Source organism: Scatophagus argus, chromosome 6 (assembly GCF_020382885.2).
Source record: "Scatophagus argus isolate fScaArg1 chromosome 6, fScaArg1.pri, whole genome shotgun sequence".
Classification (NCBI taxonomy): domain Eukaryota; kingdom Metazoa; phylum Chordata; class Actinopteri; family Scatophagidae; genus Scatophagus; species Scatophagus argus.
This window is the reverse complement of record NC_058498.1, coordinates 26,223,974-26,248,014: the sequence shown is the minus strand read 5'-3', so window position 1 is coordinate 26,248,014 and position 24,041 is coordinate 26,223,974. Positions and strand designations below refer to the sequence as shown.

At 41.7% G+C, this 24,041-nt stretch overlaps 1 protein-coding gene and 1 long non-coding RNA gene across 4 annotated transcripts in view; both read left to right on the top strand.

Moving 5' to 3' along the window:
* The first annotated feature begins 12,216 nt into the window (after window positions 1-12,216).
* On the top strand, window positions 12,217-13,836 carry LOC124061253. Its single transcript, XR_006843708.1, has 2 exons — window positions 12,217-12,724; window positions 13,310-13,836. It is a non-coding gene; the product is annotated as an uncharacterized LOC124061253 (long non-coding RNA).
* An 878-nt stretch (window positions 13,837-14,714) lies between these two features.
* Window positions 14,715-24,041, top strand: part of LOC124060571 (calcium homeostasis endoplasmic reticulum protein) — a 29,857-nt gene continuing 20,530 nt past the window's right edge. For 2 of the 3 annotated variants that reach the window (XM_046391686.1, XM_046391684.1), the window contains exons 1-2: window positions 14,716-14,893; window positions 17,800-17,973. In XM_046391686.1, coding sequence (XP_046247642.1) covers window positions 14,869-14,893; window positions 17,800-17,973 — 199 coding nt within the window. In that variant the 5' untranslated portion in view covers window positions 14,716-14,868. Of the gene's footprint in view, window positions 14,894-17,799; window positions 17,974-24,041 lie in introns of all 3 variants that reach the window. The other variant, XM_046391685.1, reaches the window with a different exon arrangement.

Here is a 24,041-nt window from a genome sequence, read left to right as displayed (position 1 = left end):
GGAATCGAACCAGCGATCCACCGGTTACGGGTCCGACACCCTAACCGCTGATCCACGACTGCCCAAAAATGACTCAACTCCACCTCCTTGGCCAGTGTCTCGAGGAAAGTGAGTATTAATATAATTGGGGGGGCGTAGATACATTTAGACTGTAATGCAACTTGCTGAACTTTCCTAAAGTCGTGAGAGAGGAGAAGGATGGGCCCTATCTGTTTGTGTGACGCACTGTTGTTTAGTGGAGAAAACACGCTGAGTCCGTGTTCATCTTGATGATTCTTTATGTAAAAAAGACTTAACATATAACATCGGATTCCAGCTTACAAATACGGCGTAGATGGAAATAACACAATCATGAATGAATGTGTAGGCTGGCAAGATTTTTATTTTCAAGAAACTCAAAAACAAGCACACACTTACTGTGGCGAGGATCAACAAAAGGTACAAAAAGCTGTGGCAAAACTTGGCAAGACAAGACTAGAGTTTCCTGGCATGGAATGCATGGAGACAATACAACTCCTGACATGGAACAAAAGACAATATAACGCTCTGACACAGGTGAGTGGGAAGATTTGCACAGACCATGTCAGACCCCGTAGTTTTCTCTGGATCCCTGCCCAATCTGACCAGCGATGATATGTTTAGCCAAATGTCATCATTCAATCACTGGTTGTCGAGGTGGTGTCCAGTAAACAATGTGGACTTTGTAGATTATTGATAATTGGCAGACCTTCTAGGGAAGACCTGGTCTCATTAGGAGAGACTGCATTCATCCCACTTTGGATGGAGCAGCTCTCATATCTAGAAATCTGATTTCCTTATTAAACCAAAACCATGACAACCCAGAGTTGAGACCAGGAGGCAGAGTTGCAGTCCTGCACGCCTCTCTGTGCTTCCATTCCACAGTTACTCACCCAATATCCCATAGAGACTGTGTCTGTCCTCCGACAGCTACAACAAATAGGAGAATTAAATGTGGACTGTTAAACGTTAGATCTCTCTCATCTAAAGCTGTACTAGTAAATGAATTAATATAAGATTATAATATAGATTTACTTTTATAACTTTGGATCTGAAATAAACGGTTTCAGAAATATAGCTTCCAGAAAAAAAGTGGTCTTGTGGCACGACTTGCCCCTGGTGCAGGGTAAGTTGTACCTTTGGGTAGAATATGTTGGGGTAAATTGTTCCAGTGATTATTGAAGTAAAACAGAACATTTTAATTGCATGAACTGTAATACGATTTAAAAGCAAGACAAATGAAATAAAAATTAGTCATATTTTCCAGTTTTTGGGAAAGCACAAAAAACTTAAATACACAATATATGATATTTGTGAATCATTTCAGGCAAAAAGGCTTTAGCAATAGATACCTGCTGATATACATAGAACGCTGTCTGTCAGTTATGTAACATATAAGAATAAAGTAACTTAGGCCAATTTCTGAACATCCCATTTTGACTTAGGCCACTTAAAAACTGAATAAAACTTCTCATTAATAACATAGTGCAACCTCAAAACTGAAATCAATGTTAGCTAAATGGCAGGTAAATCAAACACTGATGAGGCATGCCCATCTCCTCACTTCTCCAAATTATCCTCCGTGCGTATGTAGGTCAAGGTGGTCTAGATCCGGCCTATTACTTAACATCTCACTCGTCAATGCTGCAGGGGAATATGAAGTTCTGGCTGTACCACCAAGTTTTTGGGGTGTGGGTAGTTTCTTGAGCACATCACCTCTAGGGATGATGACTCCTTCATCATTTTACATCAAATGTAAAGATCTTCATCTCCCTTGCCACCTGATGTATGGTCTTTCCCTGTTGCATCTCTTTCACTGCTCTGTCCAATTCCACAAGAGAAGTCGAAGCCCTGTCTGTCTTCCGTTTAGAAGTGCGTGGTATGATGGATTTTGGTCTAAAATTAAAAATGTTACATAGTTTTAGTGATAAAATGTAAGAATACAATATACAATTACAATTAAATAATATGCTGAAAATAATCATAAGTGGGGATGAGTTGTGCCACCGTGCCAGCCTTCTCTCCCTCCTCATGGCATCAGACCAGGGACTTGTCTCTACACTTGTTCTACTGGATCTCAGTGCTGTCTTTGACAGTGTAGATCACAGCATTTTGTTACACAGATTAGAACATGAGACTAGGAACACAGGTACAGCACTAGACTGGTTTATATCATATTTATCAGATAGATTTCACGTCGTTCACATTAATGATGTTTCCTCTTTACGTACAAGGATTAATCACGGTGTTCCACAGGGCCCAGTGCTCGGGCCGATCCTCTTCACCTTATATATGCTCCCTCTAGGAAATATTATTCAGAGACATGGCATAAACTTTCATTGTTATGCTGATGATACCCAGCTGTACTTATCCATAACTGACAGCCATTAGTCAGACTCCAGGCATGTCTTAAGGACATAAAGGACTGGATGACCTCCAATTTTGTGCTATTAAACTCAGACAAAACTGAGGTCGTTATTTTTGGACCCAAACATCTCTAGAATAGCTGATAATATTCTCTCTCTGGACGGCATTACTTTGGCCTCCAGTACGACTGTGAGGAACCTCGGTGTTATCTTTGATCAGGACATGTCATTTATCCATCACATTAAACAGATCTCTAAGACCGGCTTCTAATTACTAATCTATTGCTAAGATTAGGAGCATCTTCTCTTGGAGTGATGCTGAAAAATTCGTCCATGCTCTTGTTACTTCTAGGCTGGACTACTGCAACTCATTATTATCAGGATGTCCAAATTACTCCATCCAGCTGATCCATAATGCAGCAGCTAGAGTTTTAGCTTCCCTTCACTCCGGTAAAATTCAGAATAGATTTTAAAATTCTCCTACTTACATATAAGGCCCTAAATGGACTCCACTATACCTGCAGGATCTAATAGTCCCATATATTCCCAATAGAACACTCAGATCACAGAGTGCAGGTTTACTTGTATATCCCAGAATTCATAAAAGTAGGCACCCCTGCTGTGGAACCAGTTGCCAATCTGAGTTCGAGAGGCACACACCACCTCCACCTTTAAGACCAGACTTAAAACCTTTCTGTTTAGTAAACCGTATAGTTAGCATTTCCCCCACTTCCTCAACACCACCATCCTCTCCCCTCCTCTCTTCAGGTCACTAACTGTGTGTCCACAATACATAATTTTTCAAAAACCATACATCCATTTTCTATACCACTTATCTGTCAGGGTCGCGGGGGAGCTGGAGTATATCCCAGCTGACTACGGGCGAGAGGCGGAATACACCCTGGACTGGTTGCCAGTCAGTCGCAGGGCCAACACACAAAGACAAACAACCACACACTCTCACACTCACACCTAGGGGCAATTTAAAGTAGCCAATTACCCTAACGTGCATGTTTTTGGTATTGTGGGAGGAAGCCGGAGTACCCGGAGAAAACCCACGCAGGCACAGAGAGAACATGCAATCTCCACATAGAAGGGCCCAGACCGGGATTCGAACCTGGAACCCTCTTGCTATGAGGTGACAGTGCTAACCACTGCCACCCGCTATCTTTCCATGAAATCCATATTATCAGGTTGTCCCAATAAGTCACTTTTAACTCTGACCCATGCATACACACATTTTGCAGAGAAGGCACACTGACACACAGAAGGTGAAGTGGCAAATTGAAACCAGTTTGTAGAAATAAGATCTGAGGGACAACAATATACATATATACAATATTTTGTTATACATAATATTAATGCTTCTATTCCCCTCACCAACTATGTCGCCAGATTTAATTTCATTTATTTTATTTGTTTGATATTTAATGTTGCTTAGGCTATCTACTAAATAAATACTAAATTCAAACCAGCAATGTTAATTATGCTCAAGCTGATGAGCCACAATTCCCATTCTCAGCACCTCTAGAGTGTAAAGTACAAAATACAGTGTAAAATACAAATCTAAACTAAAATCTCAAATAAAATTCTGCTCAATACATGCTGCTTCACATCACATTCCCCACCCAGGGAATGCAGAGGTGAGTGCCAGGTTGTATGTGTTTATCTGGTATGATAGAATAGAATAGAATAGAATGCCTTTTATTGTCATTATACACATGTACAATGGGATTAAAAGCCAAACTCCACAGTGCAAACAGTGTAAACATAGAATAAAATAAAAACAAACAATGACAATATACAAATAGATATGGTGCTATGTACAGTGTTAAATATATATATATATATATATATATATATATATATATATATGTATATTGCACATTGAAAGGTATTGCACAGGAGGTAAGAGACCGGAGGTTGAGGTGAGTAGACTATGGAATCAGTGCATGTGAGAGTTCAAGGTGGTTTATGCTTTTGGGAAGAAGCTGTTTTTGAATCTATTTGTTCTTGTCCTGATGCACCTGTAGCGCCTCCCTGAGGGCAACAGTTCAAACAGGTCAAAGCCAGGATGGGAGCTGTCCTTGCTGATGTTTTGGGCTCTGCTGAGGCAACGGGAGGTGTAAATGTCCATCAGGGAGGGGAGAGGGCAGCCAATGATCTTCTGTGCTGCCTTTACAACTCTCTGGAGCCTCTCCCTGTCTGCAACAGTGCAGCTGCCATACCATACTGTGATACAGTATGTCAGCAGGCTCTCAATGGATGCAGTAGGTCAGCAGCAAGTTGGAGTTTAGGTTGTGCTTCCTGAGGACTCTCAGGAAGTGTAGCCACCGCTGAGCCTTCTTGATAACTGCCGTGATGTTCTCTGTCCAGGAGATGTCGGTGGAGATGAGGACGCTGAGAAACCTGAAAGTGTGGATCCTCTCCACACACACGCCGTTGATGTAAAGGGTCAGTGCTGTGCTTCCTGAAGTCAGTGAAGATCTATTTGATTTTCTTGGTGTTCAGAGAGAGGTTATTCTCTGAACATGAGGCTGCCAACTTCAGGATCTCCTCTCTGTATCACCCTTTGAGATGAGTCCAACCACTGTAGTGTCGTCAGCAAACTTGACGATGAGGTTGTTGTTGTGGGTCGAACTGCAGTCGTGGGTGTAGAGGCAGTACAGGAGGGGGCTCAGCACACAGCCCTGTGGGGAGCCGATGCTCAGAGTGCAGGTGGAGGAGAGGTGGGGGCCAAGTCTCACAGTCTGGGGTCAGTTTATGAGGAAGTCTTTTATCCAAGCATATGTGAGAGGAGGAAGGTAGAGATTGACCAGTTTTGTGATGAGTCTGTCCGGGATTATTGTATTAAAGGCTGAACTGTAATCCACAAAGAACATCTGGACGTAGCTCTGCTGCTGCTCCAGGTGGTTCAGTGCAGAGTGGAGGGCTACGGCGATGGCGTCCTCTGTGGATCTGTTCGCACGATATGCAAACTGGTGAAGGTTGAAGTCAAGGGGAGATGATAATTTGTATTTTCAAATAATATCCTATGATATCCCACTGATTGTCATGATAATTGTTGCAAGGTGTTAAGTCTGATTACTGTGACCATACAAGTACTACTAATAATAAACTAATAATTCTGCATGATGGATGCCCTGGGACTAATGGAAGATTATGTCAATAAAAGACTTAGGAGGGAGCAAGTGTTCAGAGACCACAAAGACTTCCTGACCCGTGACAATGACTAGCTAATCAGCCAGTTCCCTAGAGCTGTGCTTTCGGATTTATGTACTGAACTGGGACCAGAATTGCAGAGACTAGTGCACCGGAACTGTGCCATCCCATTACCAATAACTGACCACCATGGGTCTTTTGGCAACCAGCTGTTACCAGCAGGAATTAGTTCACAGGTATGTGTGTATCTTAGATCTGGGATATTGCAACCTTCCCTGAGCTCTGCTGCTTGCCGCTTTGGATGGGATCATCAAAATGTGAGGAGATATAGCAATATATTAATGTCCTGCTCCACATACAGATTGAGGAAGTTATTTTCCCTCAGGCCATATGGCTCAACTACTCTTCCCAGTGAGGACAGAATTGGACTGTGTAGCTGGATGGTTAACAATGCACACTTTCTTTGTCTCTTTTTAACTCAACAAACACCATTGGACTGTTTCTTTTTTTTTTAAATTTATTGTATTATTGCTTTTAAGCTTTTACGTTAAATATTCTATATTTTTAATACTCCTTTATACTTTATATACTTTATTTTTGTACTTTTTAACTTAATGCATGCTGATTTGTGCTTTTTGCTTTGTAATGCTGCTAATGGATACTAAATTTCTCTCAGGGTCAATAAAGTATCTCTCTATCTATCTAGAAGTACTTCAATTTCTGAATCTGAAAATTTTCTTTTTTCTTTTTTCTCTCTGTCATGATTGATCAAGAACCACTGTTCCACAGCCTTATTTATATGTATGAGATGATTTGCATTGACCATTTATGGTTAAATTTGGGTGTATGTGTAAGGCTTGGGCTCAAGGCAGGGCTTCAGACACAGAGACACGAGTGAAATTCAACAGACTTCATTAAGTGTAGACAGTGAGAGAAAAACTCTTGACAGAGTGAAAATAAAATAAACACGGCTATGAAAAACTCCTGATATGCTTCTCTCTACTAGAGAAGACACGACTATGAAAGTTAATGTCTTATGAAAGAGTAAAACAAAAAGCTATAAAAAATAATGAACAAAAATCTCTCCCAAGGGAGAAAATAAGCAACAACCCAATACTATAATCCTAAAAACATAAAACTCTCCAACCGGAGGAAACAAAAACTGACACAGCTACAAGACAAGAACAAAAAAAAGGTCACTCTAAGGTGAAGAAGACTAAAGACTAAGCAGAAATTTTAATCTAAGGTAACTAAACTGAGCTATAAAATCTACAACAGAAATCACTCTTAGAAGAGACAAAGACAAAATGCTTACACAGGGTCAAAACTATGGCTGTGGCTGAGAACAAGGAAAAGCTGACGTGATCTCACAAGGGACAAAGCACACTGTCACAAGACAAGGGAACTGCAGACTATTTAAACACATGAGGGTAATGGGAAACAGGTAGACACAATCAGGCAAGAGAGTTACTCTTCAAAATAAAACAGGAAATGACGAGACACAAACTCAAAACAAGACAAGACCTCACCGCGGTGTGACAGTGTGGAGGGTGGGACATGGGGGTGTTCCATGTGTGTAAATTTCTAGGGTGAGTCATAAAGGGAACGCACAGATCCAGGTATAGGTGTGCTTCCAGACAGTTTTACAAGTCAGGATTTTTTCTGGCATACGTCATTTCCAGCTTTTGTGTGCACGTACACTTTTAGTATGGATTTTATGCTTTGTTTTATAAATGAGACCCTCATTCAGACAGTATCATGAGATAAACTGTGGCACTATATGAATAAACTGAAATATTTCTGAAAGACTTTAATAAAATTAGCTTTTAATGCTTTTAAATCAAAAATGAGAGAGCTGGAGGCTGATTTCCTGGAGTGGCATTTTTATTAACTCTATCAACAGTCCAGTGAACTGTTTTTCCACCCATCCATCCATTGTCTATACTGCTTTATCTGTCAGGATCGTGGGGGCTGGAGCCGATCCCAGCTGACTACGGGTGAGAGGCGGAGTACACCCTGGACTGATGTGAACAGACAGTCACACACGCTGACACAGCCATGTCTTTGGGACTGTGAGAAGAAGCCGGAGTAGCAAGAGAAAACCCACACAGGCACAGGTAGAACATTCAAACTCCGCATAAGTAGGATAAACAAAACTTTTAACCACGTTTACACAAACATGGCTGGTGCTTACATCGCAACCTTCCTCCCTCACCTAGGACAGAACACCTTTCTTTGTTACTCCCGGCCAAACATTTACCCCTCATCAACCGTGTAAGGCCATCAGTGAGGACCATCCAAGTGTGGCCAGTGGGGCCAGACTCTGTACTCAGGTAGGACAGGACAGGTTTCAACACACGGACTGGAGTATGTTTGCTCCCCAGGCCAGTTTGCTGGGATTTTCACGGACATTTTCAACCTGTCCCTTGCCCAAGCAGTTGTGCCAACATGCTTCAAAGCTACATGCCTCGTGTCTGTGCCGAAACACTCCAATCCAACATGCCTGATTGGTCTCAACGATGAGACAGCCTACATAGAAGAGGTACCGCACCTGGCCACATGGTGCACTGAAAATAACCTGCTCCTCAACACCAGCAAGACCAAGGAGCTCATTGTAGGCTTCAGGAAGGAGAGAAGAGGCACATATAAACCCATCCACATCAACGGGATGGCCGTTGAACTTGTCTCCAGCTTCAAGTTCCTGAGGACTCACATTCAATTCACTTCAATTCACATCTTGGAGGACCTGTCATGGACCACCAACACCTCCAGCCTGGTCAAGACTTAGACTTAGACTTAGACTTTCTTTATTTGTCATTTGGATTTTCATCACAAACGAAATTTCGGTACAGTGGCTCAAGCATAGCAGGAATTACCGACATATTCTTTATAAAAGAAAAAGTAAAAAATATAATATATACACAAATAAATATGCAGTAAAAAGTACTTGAAAGTGAGGTAGTTTGTATAAAAAAGTCAGTCAGCATATATACATATGTAATTATTATTGCACAGTGAGTATTTGTAATAAATAGTACTTTTGTGGATGTACAGAATATAAATATATTGCACAGTAAATAAATGGGCTGTAGTCCTGAGTGGTGTTTGTGTGGTTGAGGAGGGGAAGTGATCATGTAGAGTTAAGTAGTCTTATGGCATATGGAAAGAAGCTGTTTGCGAGTCTGGTTGTTCTGCACCGCATGCTGCGGAATCTTCTGCCAGACTTCAGCAGTGAGAACAGACCGTGGTGAGGGTGGGAGGGGTCACTGGTGATGTTGTGGGCCCTGGTCAGGCAGCGTTTCCTTGCGATGTCCTGGAGAGGAGGGAGTGGAGTCCCAATGATTTTCTCCGCTGTCCTTCACCTCCTCTCTGTAGGCCTGCTCATCGTTGTTCGTGATGAGGCCCACTACTGTTGTGTCGTCTGCGAACTTCACAATGTGGTTGGTAGTGGACCTGGCGTAGCAGTCATGTGTCATAAGTGTGAACAGCAGCGGACTCAGGACACAGCCCTGAGGGGAGCCGGTGCTCAGAGAGATGACACTGGAGACGCTGTTTCCCACCCGCACACGCTGAGGTCTGTTGGTGAGGAAATCAAGCAGCCAGTTGCAGAGGTGGGTGTTATATCCAAGGGGGGCCAGTTTATTTATCAGGTGTTGTGGAATGATGGTATTGAATGCGGAGCTGAAATCCAGAAACAGCATCCGCACGTGTGTGTTTTCCCCTTCCAGATGCTCCAGGCTCCGATGGACTGTGGAGGAGATGGCATCCTCTGTGGAGCGGTTGCGGCGATAAGCAAACTGGTACGGGTCGAATATTGAGGGGAGTCCAGAAACCATATGGTCCTTTACCAGCCTCTCAAAGCACTTCATCATGATTGGTGTAAGTGCAACTGGGCGGTAGTCGTTGAGGGAGGAGGTTGTGTTGTTTTTGGGTACCGGTACGATGATGGCAGTTTTGAAACAGGATGGTACCACAGCCTGGTGAAGTGATGTATTGAAAATGTCTGTGAGAACCCCAGCCAGCAGGTCAGCACATTCCTTGAGCACTCTTCCTGGTATGTTGTCAGGGCCAGCTGCTTTCCGGGCATTCACCTTCCTCAGGGTTCTCCGGACATCAGCTGAATCCAGGCGGAGTATCTGCTCACCTGGGCGAGGAATGGATTTTACTGCTGAGGTGGTGTTCAGTGCCTCGAACCTCCCAAAGTGTTTGTTCAGTTGGTTGAGGAAGCTAGTGTTGTTCTCACAGGAAGGGGTAGGAGCCTTGTAGTCAGTAATAGATTGGATGCCCTGCCACATCCGTCTGGTGTTAGTGGGGTCATTGAAAAGGTCCTGTATTTTTTGTCAAGAAAGATCATCAGCACCTCTTCTTCCTGAGAACACTGAAGAAGAACCACCTGTCTTCAGCTATCCTGTTGAACTTTTACCGCTGTGTGATCAAGAGCAGCCTAACAAACTGTGTCACCATCTGGTATGGAAGCTGCTCTATCAAGGCACGGCAGCAGAAACTCCACTTCCAGCCGTTGAGGATGTCCAGAAGAAGCGCTGTCTACATCAAGGTCGCAGCATTCTTAAGCACTCCTCCCACCCTGCCCATAGACTGCTTACAAGACAAGACAAGATAACTTTATTTGTATAGCCCATTTTTACAAGCAGTTTGTCTCAAAGGGCTTTATATAACATCATAGCAACATCCTCTGCTCTTCAACCACTCCACCGATAGTCGGTGCACAGAAGAATGACAGGCAGATGTCAACAGTAGACATTGGGTTGGTCATAGAGCCAGATGCAGTTCAACATGAAGATCTGGATGGAGAGATACCTGCAGAAAGATACAGAGAGAGAGAGAGAGAAAGGGAGGGAGAGACACAAGACTACGAGGAGAACTGGACACACAGTTAGTGACATAAAATAATGAACTGTATGTTAATCTGACGAGGGGAGAGGATAGAAGAGGAGAAGGAGGAGGGGAAACTGCTTGGTGGATCATGTTTGTGTCCCCCGGCAGCATAGGCCTATAGCAGCTTAGCTATGATAGAGATTTAAAGATTAACAGTTAGTCAGATCTATTCTACCTGTGGCTATATATCATGAGGTGAGTGAAACTATGCCTACCAGCCCTACACACTTTGTTTGGGCTAACTATATGCTTTACTAAACAGAAAGGTTTTAAGTTTAGTCTTAAAAGTGGAGGTGGTGTCTGCCTGTCGAACCCAGATTGGCAGCTGGTTCCACAGTAAGGGTATCTGATAGCTGAAGGCTCGTCCTCCCGTTCTACTTTTATGAATTCTGGGAACTGTAAGTAAACCTGCACTCTGTGATCTGAGTGTTCTATTGGGAATATATGGGACTATTAGATCCTGCAGGTATGATGGGGCTAGTCCATTTAGGTTTAAAGTCTATTCTGAATTTTACCGGAAGCCAGTGAAGAGAAGCTAAGATGGGGGAGATATGATCCCTTTTACTGATTCCTGTTAAAACTCTAGCTGCTGCATTCTGGATCAGCTGCAGGCTATTAATAGAGTAATTTGGACATCCTGACAATAGTGAGTTGCAGTAGTCCAGCTTAGAAGTAACGAAAGCAAGTTTTTCAGCATCACTCTGAGAGAGGACGCTCCTAATCTTAGCAATATTACGGAGTTGAAAGAAGGCGGTCTTAGAGGTCTGTTTAATGTGATGGATAAATGACATGTCCTGATCGAAGATAACGCCGAGGTTCCTCGCAGTCGTACTGGGGGCCAAAGTAATGCCGTCCAGAGAGACAATATTATCAGCTATTCCAGTTCTAAGATGTTTGGGGCCTAGAACAATGATCTCAGTTTTGTCTGAGTTTAATAATAAGAAATTGAAGGTCATCCAGTCCTTTATGTCCTTAAGACATGCCTGGAGTCTGGCTAACGGCTCTGTTTCTTCAGGCTTTAAGGATAAGTACAGCTGAGTGTCATCAGCATAACAATGAAAGTTTATGCCATGAATAATATTTCCTAGAGGGAGCATGTATAAGGTGAACAGGATCGGCCCAAACACTGAACCCTGTGGAACACTGAGGCTAACCCTTATATATGATGAGGAAACATCATTAACGTGAACTAAGTGAAATCTACCTGTTAAATATGATTTACCCTCCTGCCCTCGGGCAGGTGCTTCAGGAGCTTCTGGACAAGGACCAGCAGTCTAAAGAATAGCTTCTTCCATAGAAATGTGTCCTTCCTGACATCTTGCTGATCCCTACACACCACTTCACACCCCTCACCTTCTCATTCCTCAGATCAAAGCCTGTACTCCACTACCACTGTACCACTGGACTGTCCTGCACACACATGCATTACTACACAATACTACACTAGTTTAGTAACCCTGGGTAGCTACTGTACTATATTTATGCACTATTTAATGTCCATTTCACCTGTATTTTTGTATAGCATAACTTATCATCTGTACATTTCCTCTGGTAAATAATTTCCTGTTCCTGCCCATAGTCTGCTACATTTAATGCACATATCCATCTGTATAATATGTTCATAGTTTCAAGGTTTTTTCTTGCATCCTTTGCCAAATGCTTGCTCATGGGGGAATGATTGTATGGACTAGACCTGCTCTATTTTAGTTTGAATGTGTAAGTCTATACATGTCAAGAGATAATTTTGTGATTTGGCACTATATAATAACCAGGGGTGGAAAGTAACGAATTACATTTACTCACGTTACTGTAATTGAGTACTTTTTATGAGTAACTTGTAATTTTCAGAGTAGTTTTTGAAATGCGTAATTTTTACTTTTACTCAATTACATTTTGACCCAAGTATTTTACTTCGCTACATTTGAAACCCCCTCACGTTACTGAGTACAACACTGATAGTTTAAAAAAAAATTGGGCGGAAAACCACTTTGTCCCCGGGATTGAACGTCAATTAAGCGACATTCCATTGCGCGCGCTCTAGATTCCAACGCGTAGGGATGGCTGTTGCAGGTGAGGTGGTTACAATGGACGAGGAGGAACAGTCAGAACGGAAAGAAGAGGAAATACAAAACAAAAACCCTTGGCCCAACTTGGAAGAGCTCTTCGTGTTCAAACGCCAACAGGGGAACAACGTAATAATGCAGTGCAAAATGTGTTTGCCCAGCAAAACGGAGCTTTCAGCCTACAAAACTTCGACGTCTAACTTGCGAAAGCATGTGGTGGTAAGTTAGCACAAGTGTTTTGTCCTTTACATTCCAAACCGTTAATTTATTATTTGTTTTAACTACATCCCATATAACAACCTTCCCATGTAAGCACGCTGTGCCGTGCCGTGCCGTCATGATGTTATTTTCACCATGATCAAGCCAAGTAAACGAGGGAAGGGGGTGAATAGTGATCGTTCAAAAGTATGGGTGAGTTGAGAAGGGCAGTTGCACGTATTGAAGTTTGCTAAATGTGACGATAAATGAAATGGGATGTTTTGATAGTTTTGAGGATAAGGATTGAGGCGATATAACTACACAACATAACGTTATTTAATATGTAGAGATGTTGTTCATTTGTTTTCTCTCAATAAATGCATATGAACAACATTTCAATGTAGGATCCAAGGAGTTTTATCAGCCACATGCGTAGAAATGCTAAAAAGCATAACATAATGTGAAATTTACAGTGGGAGGTGGGGTATTGAAATGCACTAGTGGGCTATTGAAATGCAGTATGTTATATGACTTAGCTGATCATAGTACTCTTTAAGAACAAATGGCTCTGTACTTAATATCCCTACGGTGTCTGCCATTAAACAGGACTTCTTTATGTGAGGCATCAACTGGACCAGATGGCAGATGCTGAGGTGGAGCAGGGTGCAGGGAGCAGGCAGCATTCATCAGACGACGAGGACTACTTTTCAGCAATGAAGTCCCGCAAGTCAGAGGGTTCTGGGGAATTGGAGGGGTACCTGGCCTGTGCGTCAGACAGCATGGACCTGCTCAATTCCTGGGCCTGAAATTGTAGATTGTGGGCTTCCTGGGGACATGTTATTGTGAATAGTACGATCCTGAAGCCATTTTAGTTTGAATAGGCTGATCCTGAAGCCATTTTAGTTTGAATAGTCGGATCCTGAAGCCATTTTTAGTTTGAATAGTCGGATCCTACAGTATGTGCATTTTATTTTGATTTGTGAGACTTCGAATACTGTAATTCTTTTCTCATAATGTTGTTGGCTGGACAATAGGATTGAAACTGTTACTGAGCTCAGTCAAGGGTTTCTTTTAAGTGTGGATGTGCACTTATTCAACTTCGAGGCATATTAAACAACTTGTGCTGAACTTTATTCATGACTCATCCTTTTTGCGTTAGATAAATGAAAGTAATGAAGTAACTAGTACTCAAATTACATTTTAAATGAAGTAATTTTGTACTTTTACTCGAGTACATTTTTAGATGCGTACTTTTACTTTTACTCTGAGTAGAATTTAAGCAAAGTAAAGATACTTTTACTCAATTACATTTTTTCAGTACTTTTTCCACCCCTGATAATAACTATAAATATTTGGCACTGTATAAATAAAACCCACTTGACCAATTTGGGACATTTCAGCCAATCTTAGGTGTCCTCTGGAGGCCCTATGCAGGCTGTGCCATGGGCCTGCCGTACAATCAGCAAAAGTATTTACATCATGTGGAAAATGAAACTGTGAACAGAACCTTGTATCAGTATTCACCCCCCTCCCACACACACACATACAGTGACAAAAAGTTTAAACTTGAAACCATTTACAATGATATAAGAGTGATGGGAAGAAAAAAATAGGAGAAATTCTTTGAAAACAACAATAAATAAATTAAATAATTATTATAATGTCTATGCTTTATTTTTCAATGGAAGGTTTTTCAGTGTGATCACCACTTTTGCGAATGTATCCCAATGCCATTGTTTCCCTTTAAAGCAACTTTTTGATGCCAATTTGTAAAGTCAGTGTGTCCATATGCATTGTTTTTTTCAGTTCAGAAAGGAAAAAAGCTTCATAAGACTTTTTCCGCCCATAACTAGTTTGGAAATAACTATCTATGACCATTGTAGAGCCAAAAAGTTTCAGTGAAAACCAAAAAACAAACACTACATATCTCAGAGAAAACTAAAGAAAAGGAATTGACCATCCTCCACCTAACCACATGTGGCGCTCTAGAAAATTGAACACCTATTTTTCGTGGCGCTATTTCTGCATAATACTTCCGGTAGACGTTACACGAGCAGGGCAAATGTTTTGTGTTAATTTCATGTGCAGTTTAGTGAAACATTAAAGTGGTTACGTGAACTCGGATCTATTCGTGTTAAGCGTATTCGCTGTAATTGAAGCCAAATATGGATATCACCAACCCCCCCGAAGGTGAGCTTTACGCTGCAGCGTTGTATGGTTTTCATTGAAGTTAACTAGCACCCGTGCTACCTATAGCCAACGTTAGTGCTGTAACCCAGCTAACATTATTGCTGTGAATAGCATTTAGGCTAACTAAGGAATGCCAGTAGATAAGTGGGTGTTGAATAGGTTTTGGGTAGACCTTTGCACATGATCAGTATAAATAATGATATTATATTAGCAGGGCAACAGTTATGCTAAGGTTCGTGTGTTTTTTAAGTGAACTTAGCTAACTTTCACAGCTAAAGTTATTTTATTTTTTCGAAGTTCGCGATTTTGTTCCGTACGGCCTTTGTTTTGAAGCTGGTGCAATTATCAAATCTGCGATAAATCAGATACAAAGTTAACGCCAGTATCTATTGTGGAAATGAGTAATGCTTTTGAGGCATATTTATATATCTAGGATGTAATATATATGATACGTATAATGGTATCATCGAGTCGTAAGATGTCTATACACAGTTTATTGTATGTCTGAGCAGAAAGTTAGGTTTTCATAATAAAAACCACAGGCGTCCATGTGTGGTTAGTGTATCAATCATTAATGCATTCAGTTCAGTAAGAGAAAAACTAGATTAGGTGGTTTGGTTAGAATTTGTTTCTATGTGTAGGCAATAAAGCAATTCTTTGTGTTATTAAATGTGTAACGGTAACACTGGGGGTGTAAATCTTTGGGAATCGGACAAATCAGTTATAATTCTTGGAGGGCAGTTGGATTCAGCGTCAGTTCTTGATTCAAAACACATTCATGATTGAATAAACACAAAAGAGGGTACTGTTGTGTGCGCTCTATGTGAAGAACCACTCATTGGTGTCCTTAGTCCACTGCCATACAACTGTTAAGATGAAGGATGCACCGCCTTTTCATTTCAAATGTTGACAACATTAATTAAGCAATGAATTTGAAAGCATCTTACATTCTCCTGTGTGAATGAGAATAAGAGGTGAGGTTTTCTTAACTTCAGAGTAGGTTTAAGTTGTTTTATGTTGCAGTGCGAGTGGACGGCAGTTATATCTGTATGTATCAAGTCATGACAAGTTTTTTGTCAAATATGCTATACATGCATGACATACAGCACAGATGAAATTTCAGTCCTCTCAGACCCATGGCGCAAACAGGCCATATATAAAAAATAAACACACTCTAAAAATATCAACATAAAAATAAACATAAGATCACAGTCAAAGGCATAAGTGATGTAGTAAGAAAGAACCAGGCAAGATCTATAGTAGCTGAGCAAGGTCTATAGTAGTTTTATGTCATCATTAGTAGTGAATTGTGAATTTTGCTACTTAAATATCTACAACATATGCTCTTGTGACATTACTGCACCCATGGAAATGTTAAATTAATGAATTATTAATCATAAAAATAAATAGTTTAAAAAACCACACATACATCAATAGGGTGGAGAGAAATTACATGGGGAACTGTCTCTGCTCCACCTGCTTTCAAACTACAGGCACTAGTAGGGGTGCAGTGAACTGTCCATGGCCATGTGTGGGTGTCTAAAGTGGAGAAGACAGTTTGCCAGAACGAGTGGAGGTTGAATGATTTATCCATACATATGGATTTAAATGGACTTGCAGCCAGTCACAACAAGCTATCATGCTTTCCTCAAACTTATGCTTGTGCTCATTATTTTCCAATGTACTTGGTTATTGTAACTATGAGTCAAATAAGAAAACGGACTGGAGGGGAGACAGCAGCAGTGTCCTCACCTTAGCTTTTGTGCTCACTGAACTGTGCACTTCAGTGTGCTTGTGGACGTTGTTCTGTCACAGTCACATATCACATTGTTTTGTTTTGGGTTTTTTTTTTTTTTTTTTGGTTTTTGGTTCACACAAATTTAATTAATACCAGTTATTTTGTCACCTGCAGTGTGGTATCCCTTCACACAGGTATCCCTCCCTGCATTTGTGGGGGACTGTATAGATGTGTAATTTGAGGGATATGTAAAAAGGCGAATTTCAGTTGCCTTGTGTACATAACTTAAAAAATGCATGAGACTTGTTAGGATATTAAATTCGATTTTTATGATGGTGATCAATTTGTAAATTACACTGACTAGCTGTCATTCAGGCACAAACAATGTGTAGTGTGGGCATAATAAGCAGAATATTTTGGTTTCTGTCCATAAACGAACAATTTAAAGTTTGCTGCTCCCCAGCTTAACAGTTGAGAGAGAGAGTGCAGAAATGGTTGAGTGAGTTACAGTGAATGAAGAGAGAGTAGCAGTTAGCGTTAACACAGCATTTTTTGATTGTTTCACAGCAGTTACATTCTAAAACACAAACCCACTGAAAACACTGCACAGCCCTCTGGATTTTGTGTGCATATAGTCAAAGTGCAGGCTTCGGCTTATTACCTCTCTGTGTATCTCACACAGACAGACCTGCAGCTCTTTAAGACAGACAGAGGGACAGGTGAGAAACCAAGACAGCTGGTCTTTTTGTTTTTTAAAGTCCAGATCTTGCATTGTTAACAGGAGGCAACACCATACTGCATAAACTCTGATGCCCAGAAACGTCCCAACAGCAAAGTAATAATAAAACTGGGAAATATTGGCAGCCTGCATGATCTTTGCAGAGACAGACGCTGCCACACACTAATGGGTAATAAATGATGATGGGTCTATACATATTTATTCATTTATTGTTTGTTTACTGAAATTGTGGCATGCCACTATACAACTTCCTATTTTTTTCAAAGATCACCGGATATTTATATTTCAGAAAAACAGTGCTTAGCCCGTGTGACTGGAATGACAATACACAAGGGGTTCAGACTGTATCTGTTATCGCTTTTAGACAGATGACACCTTTCTCAGCCCTGACTGTGTTTTTTCCCTCTTTATCTCTTTCCTCTGCCGCAGATCAAGAACTGAGGAATGTCATTGACAAGCTGGCCCAGTTTGTTGCTCGGAACGGGCCAGAGTTTGAAAAAATGACAATGGAGAAACAGAAGGACAACCCGAAGTTCTCCTTTCTCTTTGGGGGAGAATACTTCAGCTACTACAAGTGCAAGCTTGCTATGGAGCAGCAGCAACGTATGTATTTAAAGGGATAGTCCATCATAACATCTTTTGCGCACACAGATTTTTTTGATGGAATATTCAGTTCATTTGGTATTCAGTATCATTAGGTTTTTCCCATTTAAATGAGAAGCCTTTGCAAAATTAATGGAAATAAAATAATCGGAGAAATTCAAATGTAATGCAGCCTTAACAATAAGTATGTGCAGTCCAATAAGTGATAAATATATAATTATCAAATTAATGCGTGTCCTATGTCAACTTGTATTTAAGTGATATAATCCAAGCTGTCCGTTTATATGTGCACACCTTATCGACCCTTATACAGAATATATTAGCTTCATTATTTCATATTCTGGGAGAAACTGTTTGTTAAACTCTCCCGCATTATATTAATAGTGTGAATTTTGTTAGATAGATAGGTAGATAAATAGATACTTTATTGATCTCGGGGGAAATTCAAGTTGTGAAGTGGATTTTTCATTTTTCATTTATGTTTATGAGCATCCAATGCCTGCCTTAGTACCATCCTAATCAAGCAAATACTGTACCCACTGACACTTACCTACTTCACTGAGCTTACTTTTCTCTCTGCTGTCATGTCAGCTGTGTTCCATAGTTGCGTAGCAGTGTAACCACGAGCTGCCTTCATCCTCTAGGACGCGTTTTCACAGCAAGGTTACATGGAGCTGAGCAGAGCTGAACTGAATTTGGTATTCACTCAAAGTTTAGTAACCTTAACCTTAGTGTGTTTTTATCACAGAATAAATTCTTTTGTAAGCACAAGTACTCAGTATTGGAACATAATGGAAACTTTTGTTAGCATATTCTTTCATTAGATTTCTTTCAATCAAAATGTTGTCAATTTTGTTGTTAATTGTAATAAGACATGGCTCTTGCTTGTGTTGGACAGTATCACTATCTCTTCTCATCCTTTAAAATTATTTTAGATTCATTCTGACAAACCTTGTTTCAACTCCGACAAAATGCTTGAGATTCTGGCTGATGCTATTTTCCTTGTGTTCCATCGACATTTTTATGATTTATCATCAACAAAGTCTTTTTCTTGTCACAATTCTGTACTGTGACAGGACATAAATTCTTTCACACTTAAAGCTATAAAAAGGTACTGTGAAATTACAGTTTGCCACAGCATCTCCACTGTCTGTTGATGTTAGATTGTCATCTGATAGAAATTACACACCTGCGCTCAATTTCACTGGGTTTCCCTGCCTTGTCGCTATGTAACAAGTTTAGCAAAGTTCGTGGTGAAATAGTTAAATGTGTTTTCTGAAACAATTTGATGAAATACTTGTATGTTTGTGAAGAAGAGAAGGACAGCTATAGCTGTCTAGTTCTGATTTCATAATATAAAATTTTTACATATATCATGATAGAGGATTTTATCCAAATCACTTACCCCTTGTTCTTGGGCATCTGTAATAGTGTAATAGAGTGTTGCGTTAAAATTTTTCTACCAGCGATTGCTGATGTATTGGCGCTCACTTGTAGTTTGGAAACGGGCTGACACAATGACAAAGATTAGGCCTGACCAAGAAATCATACATTTGTCATCATGGAAATATAAACATGTCTAGGGATAGGTACCGTTAAGATTTTAATAGTACTGCTACTCTTACTGTTATTGCTTACTGTTGAAGTACACTATTGGTACTGGGAAAGAAAAGTAGTCTCTTCTCTCTCTCTCTCTCTCTCTCTCTCTCTCTCTCTCTCTCTCTCTCTCATGCTTGCTTGCTTGCTGCATTAATGGCCCAAATTTATACTGAGCCAGTGAATAACTCTAGGAAAATATAGTGTAAATGCTAGAAGCATGTCAAACGCAACAGACATAAACAGTTGATTGCATCAGTCAAATTTTCACTGTAACCTGGGTTTAAAAAAATAGTTCTAGTTCATAATTCGGTTTATTTATATGAACCCATGAAGGAGAGGATGAAGTGGCCAACTGTCAACGATGCCTGACACGAAGGAGTGGTTCAGCTTTGAGAAAGACCTGGATAGAATCGTTGAAGTTACATTAGCGGGAACAGCACAGCGGAAAGTATACACTCTCACTAAGATCACATACAACCTAGCAAAGGAAAGATTTGGAGCCAAAGAAAATAAGGCCAACTTCAAGGTGAAAAAAACAACCAAACCGAAGAGAAAGGGAGATCCACACCTTTAAGGATGGAGATCAAGAGCCTTAGCAGGAGATTCAAAACAAGCAGCACTGAGGCATAATGGAGCTCACAAGTAGTCTTCAGGAACACCTTAGGAGGCTAAGAAGGGCAGAAAGGACAATGAAACTGAGCAAGGAAAATGAGAAAGGCCCAGTTTATTAAGGATCCGTACAACTTCACCAGGGGGAGGCAAAATCAAGGAATCTGAGCATCCCTAAAGAAGAAGTGGAGGCATTCCTGAGGGAGTCAAGTCAAGTCAAGTCAACTTTATTTGTATAGCCCATTTTTACAAGCAGTTTGTCTCAAAGGGCTTAACATAACATCAGCAACATCCTCTGCCCTTCGACCCTCACATCGACTAAGGAAAAACTCCCAGAAAAACCTTTAACAGGAAAAAATGGAAGAAACCTCAGGGTGAGCAACAGAGGAGGGATCCCTCACCCAGGACGGGCAGACGTGCAATGGATGTTGTACAGGCAGGAAAGCAGTTAACAACATGAGAAATGACATTACTAAAAAGACAAGTAAAACAAAATCTCAACTGTTTAGTTTCACTTTTTGCTACCACCTCAATATGATTTTAACATTTCACAAGTTATAAGAAAATTATAGTAATGAAAATTATAATGAACTGCTGTAACATTCATGTATTCTTTTTTTATGTGATGTTGAGAATCACTATCCTATCAGTTCGATTTCGGCCCGTAGGGAGAACCACCCCGCCCATAGTCGGTACATAGAGGAATGACAGGCAGATGTCAACAATACACATTGGGTTGGTCATAGAGCCGGCTACAGTTCAACTTGAAGATCTGGATGGAGAGATACCTGCAGAAAGATACAGAGAGAGAGAGGGAGGGAGAGACACAAGACTACGAGGAGCACTGGCCACACAGTTAGTGACATAAAATAATGAACTGCATGTTAATCTGACGAGGGGAGAGGATAGAAGAGGAAAAGGAGGAGGGGAAACTGCTTGGTGGATCATGTTTGTGTCCCCCGGCAGCATAGGCCTATAGCAGCTTAGCTATGATAGAGATTTAAAGATTAACAGTTAGTCAGACCTATTCTACCTGTGGCTATATATCATGAGGTGAGTGAAACTATGCCTACCAGCCCTACACACTTTATTGGGAGACATATCATGAACTGGAGCGCCGCCTTCCCTTAGATGAAAATCCAGGGATTGGCATGTCAGAGTCCCCCACCATCATGCTCAGTACAAACGAACCAACCTGGAAGGCAGTTCAGGACATGGTTAAAAAGGCAAGAGCAGCTTCAGCTCCAGATCCCAACGGCATCCCCTACAGGGTGTACAAGAAGTGCCCAAGACTACTCCGGAGGTTATGGAAGCTGCTCTGGAGAATCTTGAAGAAAGGCACTGTCCCAACAAGCTGGCAGAAGGATGCTTCGTCCCTAAAAAGGAAGTCTCAGTGGGCATAAACCAATTCAGAACCATCTCCTTTCTCAGCTCTGAATGCAAAATCTTTTTCTCAGTGCTGACAAAGAGGATGTCTACATACGTGATTGAAAATGGATATGTCAACACCTCTATCCAAAAGGGAGGGATCCCAGAATTTACGGGATGCCTGGAACACACAGGAGTACTAAGCCAGGTGATACACGAAGCCAAAAGTCAAAGAAATGCGACCTGACAGTTGTCTGGCTGGACATGGCTAACGCCTACGGGTCGATTCCCCACAACCTACTCAGGACAACTCTGAAGCACTATCACATCCCAGATCACATCAAGGGGATGATCAGCAGCTGTCTAAAAGGAATCAAGCTCCGCTTCAAGACAAAGGACTACATCACACAGTGGCAGCACCTGGAGGGACGGATCATCAGTGGATGCGTAATCTCCCCCATCCTGTTTGTCATTTGCATGAACCTCATCATCAAGGCAAGGGAAAAGGAAACCAGAGGCCCCATGATGGAGTCAGGGGATCGTCAACCTGTGAGCATGATTATCAGGAAGGGTAAAATCGCCACCAATTATAACCTGCTCATACAAGGCGAGGTCATCCCATCTAAAACAAAACCATAAGGTATCTGGGAATGTGGTTTGACGAATCGAATCACTAAGCGATCACAACAACATCTGCAGCACTGAGAAGCGAGCAGAGGGTTGGCTGAAGAATATCGATAAATCTGGCCTCCCAGGAAAGTTCAAAGCATGGTTATAACAACACAGCCTGCTCCCTAGATTGATGTGGCTGATGACAGTGTACGAAGTCCCACTCACAGTAGTGGAAAGAGTGGAACGAAAGATCAACATGCACCTCAGAAGATGGCTGGGAATCCCTCCAAGCTTTGCATCAGTCGGACTGTACATCAGATCAGGGCAGTTACAACTACCCCTCACACCCCTGATCGAGGAGTACTAAGTAGTAAAGTGCAGGGTGGCCATGACCTTCGGGGACTCACGTTATAACAAGGTCAGAACTGCAAAAATAAGAACCAGGTCAAGACGGAAGTGGGAGGCCTCAGCATCCCTGACCCTAACAGAGGGGAACCTCAAGCACATCATTGGAGCGCTGTGTGCAGGAAGGCAAGGACTGGGAATGACTCACTTTCAAAGGTGCGAAGAGCTGACCCATGGAAAAGAAGACCCATGGTTCAGGCGGAGATAAGGGACCTAGAGGAAGAGCAGACAAAGGCAAAGGCTGTCGAGCTAGGATCCCAGGGAGCCTGGACAAGGTGGGATCTCCCAAAGAGGAAGGTGACTTGGGCCGACCTTTGGAGGCTTGAGCTGAGGTCCATCTCCCTGATCCAAGGTAGATATAAGTGGCGCCATGACAAGGTGCTGACTGTGCTCGCTGACATCCTGGAGCAAGAGAGGACCAGGTCACGTCACCACAAGAACAAACCACCACCTGGAATAACATTTGTCAGGGAGGGAGCAAAGCTGCCAGGACCCAGTAACACCAGGGCAAGTCTCCTGCAGTCAGTCCAGGCATGGCAACTAAGAGTCGACCTAAAGAGAATGCTGCAGTTCCCAGATGTCGTCCACACCACCTTAAGACCCGACGCTGTCCTGTTCTCTGCTGAAGAAAGGAAAGTCATCCAGGCGGTGCTTACTGTGCCCTGGGTGGAGGGGTGTGAGGTGGCGTTCGAGAGGAAAACAGAGCGGTACAAAGATCTGGTGCAGGACTGCAGAGACAAAGGCTGGCAGACATGGCTGTACCCAGTTGGGGTGAGGTGCAGGGGCTTCCCAGCTCAATCAGTATGGAAACTGTTGACAGCCATAGGACAGAGAGGAGCGAGAGAAAGAGTGCAGTAAGAAGATTGTCGGAGGAAGCAGAGAGAGCCTCATGCTCAAATGGGAGCAGGAGGGAGAAGATGAGCTGGCAGCCAGGAGGGAGCAAGTAGTGGCTGGTCACCACTGCTGACCCGCCAACAGTGGAGTGTTATGGTGAAGGGTCGAAACCCTCAATGGTTGTTGGTAACCATCTGATGACATAGCCTCCTGGCTAAAGGCTCAAGTCATTTTGCAATGACTGAAGGAGAAGCATTCCCAGATGTATAAAAATCACAGTATAGCGCGTTATCTCATGACACTTTCAGATTAAAGCAGGTCTAGACCAAACTCTTTAATTAAATTGTAATACAGTAGAGTATATGTTATATGTATGTAACCTATAAATAATTAATACATATCTTCCTAAATACAGCTTGTTTTCCTTGTTCAGCTCTTGCTTGCTGTTAGTGTGTCAAAAGATAAAATATCTTTAATGTTTTCTGCATACAATGCCAAATGTTTGCCGGAATATTTAAATAAATAATAAAGGGAGTTAAATTGTTTTAATATCTTGTAAAAAAATAAAACAAAACAAAAACGTAAAACTTGTGTCACTAGCCTGGACATGTTTTTAGCTGTTAAACCTCCAGTGCGGGAGG